Below are 6,896 nucleotides of genomic sequence, written 5' to 3'. Positions count from 1 at the left end.
CGTCAAGAGTGATTAGTACTACCCTGATTCCTAACCCTTCCAAGTTTGAAGACCCGTCCACATAGACTCTTCATCTTGGATGGTTGTTTACTTCTTATCCTTCTTCCGTATTTTCTAGCTCTTCTACCAACAGATCTTCTCTTTTTTCTACCGAAAAGTCTGCCATTGCTTGGTCTTTTAGAGAAACTCTAGGCTTGTACTCAAACCCAAATTATGCTAGCTGTACAGCTTACTTTGCCATTCTGCTTGATCCCTCCATCTTTCCTAAGACAAACTTCAAGGGGTACTCTGTGATGACCTGTACTTGATGTGCCTGGAAATATGGTCTCAAGTGTAGAGCCGTGTAAACTAAAGCAAGTCCCATCTTCTTGATTCTAGAATAACATGTTTCTGCATCGATAATGGTATTGCTCAGGAAGTAGATGGGCTGCTCTGCTGCTATCCCAATCCTGACCAAGACTGAATTGAGCGTGCATTCAAAAATTGCTAGGTACAATCCAAGTTCCTCTCCAACTTTTGATTTGGAGAGTATAGGTAATCGGCTTAGGTACTTCTTCAGTTCTTTGAAAGGTTGCACCTTTGTCCATTCAAACTTGGTGTTCTTCCGCAATAGCTGGTACAAAGGCCACATTTATCTAAAGACCTGGATATGAATATGTTAAAGGCTGCGACCTTTCCTGTCAACTTCTGGACTTCTTTCTATGTTTTTTAGGAAGGCATCTCTAGCAGTGCTCTAATCTAGTCCGGGTTAGCTTCTATACCTCTCTTCGTAACCAAGTAGCCCATGAAGTTCCCTGAAGTTAATGCAAATATGTATTTCTCCGGGTTAAGCTTCATCCCAATCTTCCTTACTCATGAAAAAACCTCCTCAAAATCATCAACATGGTCTTTTTTTTTCTTGCTCTTCACCAACAAGTCATCAATATAGACTTCCACGGTCTTCCCCAACATATATCTGAAAAGCTCTGTTACCATCCTTTGATAAGTTGCTCCTATATTCTTCAACCCAAAGGGTATAACTTTGTAGCAATAAAGCCTTGCTTAGTGATGAAGAATGTCTTCTCTTGGTCTACCGAGCTAAGTTGTATATGATTATTGCCTGAATAGCCATCCATGAAAGATAGCATTTTGTGACCTGAAGTCGTATTTACTAACTGGTCTATCCTTGGCATAGGAAAGCTATCCTTAGGAAAGGCCTTATTTAAGTTTGTAAAATCGATACAAACCCTAACTTTCCCATTCTTCTTTGGCACTACTACTATATTTGCTATCCAATCAAGGAACTGCACTTCCCTAATAAACCCTACTCTGATCAACTTACTCACATCTTCATTTACTACTTCTCTGAAATGAGGTGCTAATCTCCTTGGCTTTTGTGTCACTAGCTTGACAGCTGGCTCCATGTTAAAAAGGTGGTAGATTACTTCGAGACTGATCCCCAGCATTTTTTCTATGGACCAGGGAAAAATATCCTGGTTCTTCCTCAGGCAATTTGTTAACTCTTTTAGTTCTTCTGACACAATTATGCCCCTATCCCAATCAACCTACCTTCCCCTACATCCACCATTTGGATGTTTTTCAAGCATGGGGATTTCCCAGATGTGATTTCCCCCCCACTGTAATTGCTATTGCTGAACATTCTCTTCAAAAAGCTTTTCATTGTCAAGTGTACACACTAGGGTTGCTACCTAATCCCTTCCTATATCACACATCCTTTGCGACATTGGGAATCTCAGGACCTAGTAGTACGTTGAAGGTATAGACCTCATCTCATGGGTCCACCACCTGCCTAGTATGGTATTGTATGGGGAACTTGCTTCGTCAACCATAAACCTAGCCATCAAGATTATTGGTCATGCCTGCATAGGCAAGACTGTTTCCCCCGATGGTTAGCTCATTCTTCCATCAAACCCAATCAAAGGGTCTCCAACTTGAGTGAGCACATTTATGCTAAGAACCATCTTCAAAAAAGTCAAAGTGTACAAGATGTTGACTGAACTACCGTTGTCAATCAACACCCTCTTTCTGTGAAACCCATGGAATTACTACCCCCTCTAAATTTTTTTTCGTGAAACCCACGGTCTGCCCTCTGTATGGCTCTGTCTGCTCTATGGGCCCACTTCTTGTTATATAGACATGAGAAAGGTGCGCTGCTCACCATCTCTTGGGTCTTTCGTTAGCCTTATTCAGGCCTGACCTTCTAGTCTCTTACTTAAGGACAATGTTTATAACTGCTACCCTTCCATCATGTCCTTCAATAGGTGGCTGATCAGGCTTCTAATTCCTGTTTTGGGGCGGATTCTCTCTCTACCTTCTGGGCGGGTCCCTCAGTCTACCCTACTCTACAAAAACTTTCTCAAAGCTTGGCACCTATTGGTGGTATGTGCCCGCACCTTGTGATACTCACAATATTGCTTATCTCAATTTATCTAATCTCGAGAAAGTGGTGCTGGCCACTCAAAGTAAGGCTCATTCGCGATGAGTGGTAAGATTTCGTTAGGGGGAATAGAGAAATATGTCTCCTCTTTCCTCCGTTCCCTATCCTGTTCGAGCGGTCTCTCTTGTTCTATTGTTGTAGTTAATGTTGCTTTCTAGGTTTCACCATAGCGTGTATTACCTTTTTTTTACTTTTTCAAATAGTTCACTTAGTGTCTCGGATCTCCTCTCACAAGAGACCTATACAACCCTGAGGCAGATGGCAAAGAGTTTTTTAACGCCACTACTACCATTCTCTCATCGCAACTTTCTAGGGACATTGCATTTTCCCTGAACCTCCTTGTGAACTCTCTAAGGCTTTTTCCATACTGCATTCTCATGCTGAGCAAAACGTCTATGTCTCCGCCACTCTTCTATTTCCAATGTATCATGTTATAAAGGCAATACAAAGCTCATCAAAAGAAGCTACTAATCCACACGACAATTTGTGGAACCAGGTTCATGTGGTTCCCTGTAAACTAAAAAGGAACAGCCTACACATTAAGCCCTCGTTCCCTTCCCACAGTGCAACCATCTGTCGGAAGTGGAATAGATGTTCTACTTAGGACTGTCAATGGATAGATATCCGATCGAATAATGCTATATCTGAATCCGAATCTAAAATTTTTTAATGATATCCGAATCCGATCGGATATCACTAACGAATATTCGAATTCGTATCCAAATAAATTATCGGATATCTGATATTATCCAATTCGAAATCGAAATTTACCATTAAAAAATAATCCGAAAATAATCTGAAACTTATTTACTATTCGAAAACTATCCGAATTTTATTTAGAAAATTTTTATTGCCACAACAACATTCCGAAAACCATACAATATGACATCCCCTTATTTCTGGTGGGCTATCTCAGATATATAAACTGGAACAAGGGTAACTGAAAGCCCAATTCCAAATCCATCTAGAAGCCTTGCTAAGAGAAGTACATAAACATTAGGAAACCATAACATTAGTACATTACGAGGCAACTAAGAAAATATAGAACTGATGAGATTATCAACATCGGACGCCGACCAAGTCAATCTGATATGGGTCCAAAGCATGATGTAATAATTGTGGCTCCAATGACTGACATGGCTACAATTAGCCCTTCTAAAGTAGGCACACTTTCTAATTCAAATTCCTTCTTTATGCAAAGAACAGAACCTGCAACGAATCAAAACTACTTTCTCAATAACAAGAATCACAACTACTTTTTCAATAACAAAAAGCATCAATAACAGAACAATGTAAATAGTACACATGTGCCCATCAATTCGTTGAAGTTCTAACAGAATTATCACTCTTTTAACTACCGTGTAGAGACTCCTCATTCATGGGTGTTTAATACCACAGCATATTCAAGGAAATAAGATAAAATAAAATAAAATAAAAAAAATTAAACACAATCATATATTGTTGGTTTAAATCCATCAGGAGATGAAAACTCATCAGAGAAGTCATATAAAATCTTCCTTGGAAGAGGTGGAAAACTGGGTACAAACATCAATGGCTGAGAACCATAGCTCAGTTGGTTTGACACATTGCAAAGCAACTTTGAGGTAGTGCCGTAGTGGGTTCAGGTCTAGCTTACCCATAAAAATAAAAATAAAAGAGTACAAATGTATGACTCACTATTGTAGTTCTAAAAATAAAATGACAAGAAGGATCATACTGGATTGAAGGTTATTTAAAATTGTAAATGTATCACTCACTATTGTACGACTCTGTATATAATATATTTCATGTGTACACTTTAACCACGGTAACAAGAGCCCAGCAGTGTTTGAGATGGCTAATACTAATATCTCCTATACAATATACTGATAGAGATCAGTTATATAAAGATTCACTCCACATGTGAGAGTTATGATACATTTTAGAAAGATTCACTCCACATTTCCTAGACAATATGGATGAGTGGTTATGACACATTTTACAAACAAGAAAACAAAAAGGAATGGCTGCAAATGATTCCAACTTGGGAAAATTTTGGAAGTAAAAGAATTATAAAATAGAAAGTGATACACAAAGCTTAGTTGCATGTTCCTTTACTCACCAACACATTAAATAGATACTTGGTTACGAAGTTTTATTTCATTATTATGATCCATTACTTATTTATGAAGTATGGCAATACTTCAAGGAGTATGAAATATCAAGATTCTATTGTTTTTCAAATACCAAAAAATCAACTAAGCGACTATAAGTACTCAACATCGTGAAACCATAATTCTATCAATTTGTATCAAGGCGATAAGGATCTCACTACTAATAAATGGAAATAAAGCAAGAAACTTCTTAAAGTGAAGACAGAAATAAGATATACATTTAAAAACAGACATAAATCTACCAGTTTTATATGGAAAGGTCAACAACAAAAAATGGTGAGACATCTGCAAGAAATGATTTTATCTTCGACAATAATCTTAAGTGGAATGCTCCGGCTCTTTCGTTTCGCCTTATACAATCTCCTCCTCAGAATAACAAACCCCATCATGGCAGCGACAATGGAGAAGGTCCAAACAGGGTTAATCCTGAAAACAAAGAATTTTATAAGCTCAAAGGGAAGTTTCCACCAAATACTATGAGAATGTCTGTACTTACATTTTGTCTGCATTTACATGCCAGTAAATACTATGACAATGTCTTCACTACAAAAGATTTCAATAACAAAACATGTGACTCTTAATAGAATAAATGAAAGAATAGGATTTTGTTTCGCTAACCCCAAATTTTTAAGACAAATTCAGAGGGAAGAAAAATTCTCCCATGTAAGTGCGCCACGCCACATGAGTCACGTAAACGTTCCTCATTTTCCCCTAAATGCAGTAAGTGCTTGGAAGGCATGAAAATCCAAACATCTTAGAACCATTTTAAAGATTGTAAGATCAATTATTAAAGGTCCCATTGTTCTCACTAATATGATAATAATACTATGTCAAGCTAATACAATTTATATTGAATTACTACTAGACTCGGCATACTTTTTCGGAGATATTCGATTACTTGACATCCTTAGTGAACGAATCCAGCATGCTCTCATGGGACTCTTCAGCAGACTTCACAGCTGATTCATCATCAAGATTGTATCACACAATCCATTCATGTGTGACCCCAGGAAATATCTTCACATAGCTATCAACCTAAAAAATTTAAAGATTATGTTGCAATTGATAAATTATTACAACACATTAAATACAAAATAATGTCAATGCCTAGAAAGGATGTTAAGTAGACACCAATAATCAAATTATGAGAGTAAATACCAAGAAAAACCATCAAAATTCTGAGTCTCTCACCTCTGGTTTGGCAGATAAAATCTCCTCAAATTGTTTCACGAGTTCTGGTGGAGAATACTTATCAATCTCCGCACTTAATACAGCAAGGTGGGCCTTAACCTCTGCAAAATGTATAGCCCAATTAATCATTTTTCAATAGAGCTTAACTCTTGACTCATAACCAACTCAACAGTGACTAAGAAGCGAAGAACATAATAAAAATCTTTGTGACCAACAAAACAGCCAAACATTGATATTGACACCATAATGGATTGAGCCGATAAATTTTCAATCTAGTAAATCCTTAACATCACCAAATGAGGAGACCGAAGGTGAGCCGACGCTGATGTCGATGATCGGAAGAGGAGACCGAAAACAGAGCCGAAAATAGACCCAAGGTGAGTCAAAAATAGAAAGGGGTTGAAGTCGTGAGGACGGGGTGAGGCCGTGAGGCGATGAGGGGCTGAACCGATGAGGTCGTGATCGTGAGGGGTGGAGGTCGTGAAGCGAGGCAACGATGAAGAGGAAGAGCTAAGCCGCTGTCAGAGAAGTAATCGTTGAAAACGATGAGGACGAGGACGTGAGGTGTTCGACCGATAGAACTTCTTGAAGTTACAACTTCTAACCCTAAAATAGTTAACAAACTCTGATCGTCGATCTGATCGACCAGATACTCCTCAATTACTGACTCTACGCCTGCCTTGATAGCCGCAAGTGCTGAAACTAAAAAAATAGGAAGGAAAGGGTGAGTAACAATAGTTACACAGTAGGTCGACAAGCAATTCCCACTAATAACCCTCCCTAAACATGATTGAATAAAGCATACTGAACATTTTAACACATGCAAGGTTTTACAGAATAACATATGATCAATTGGTACATATAGCCAAGGATGAGCAACTAAACAGTTTAAAAGTTCCACATAACATCAATCATGCATACTCATTATACATTTGTCCTTTTATGCAAATACAGTTGACAACATTGAAGTAATAGACATGCTTTTTAGTTTATAATTCGAAATATAACAACAGATACATAATACAAGTGGTGGAGTATTGGAATTAAAGAGTTGGGATTCACGACTAGATCGCTCCCAGTCAGGACATGATATTCCTCAATAACATCATAGTTCC

At 38.1% G+C, this 6,896-nt stretch overlaps 1 protein-coding gene across 1 annotated transcript; it reads right to left on the bottom strand.

Moving 5' to 3' along the window:
• Positions 1-229: 229 nt before the first annotated feature.
• LOC147393229 (uncharacterized) lies at positions 230-631 on the bottom strand. The gene has a single exon (XM_086455087.1). The coding sequence runs from the start codon at positions 629-631 to the stop codon at positions 230-232; it is 402 nt and encodes a 133-aa protein (XP_086311213.1).
• Between the last annotated feature and the right edge of the window lie 6,265 nt (positions 632-6,896).

This window comes from Akebia trifoliata, chromosome 10 (assembly GCF_017979445.1).
Source record: "Akebia trifoliata isolate Shusen 1 chromosome 10, ASM1797944v1, whole genome shotgun sequence".
Lineage (NCBI taxonomy): Eukaryota > Viridiplantae > Streptophyta > Magnoliopsida > Ranunculales > Lardizabalaceae > Akebia > Akebia trifoliata.
This window is presented reverse-complemented; position numbering and strand designations above follow the sequence as displayed.

Excerpts from the sequence above, each read along its gene's own strand:
- LOC147393229 (XM_086455087.1), bottom strand. The coding sequence starts at position 631 with ATGTGGCCTTTGTACCAGCTATTGCGGAAGAACACCAAGTTTGAATGG.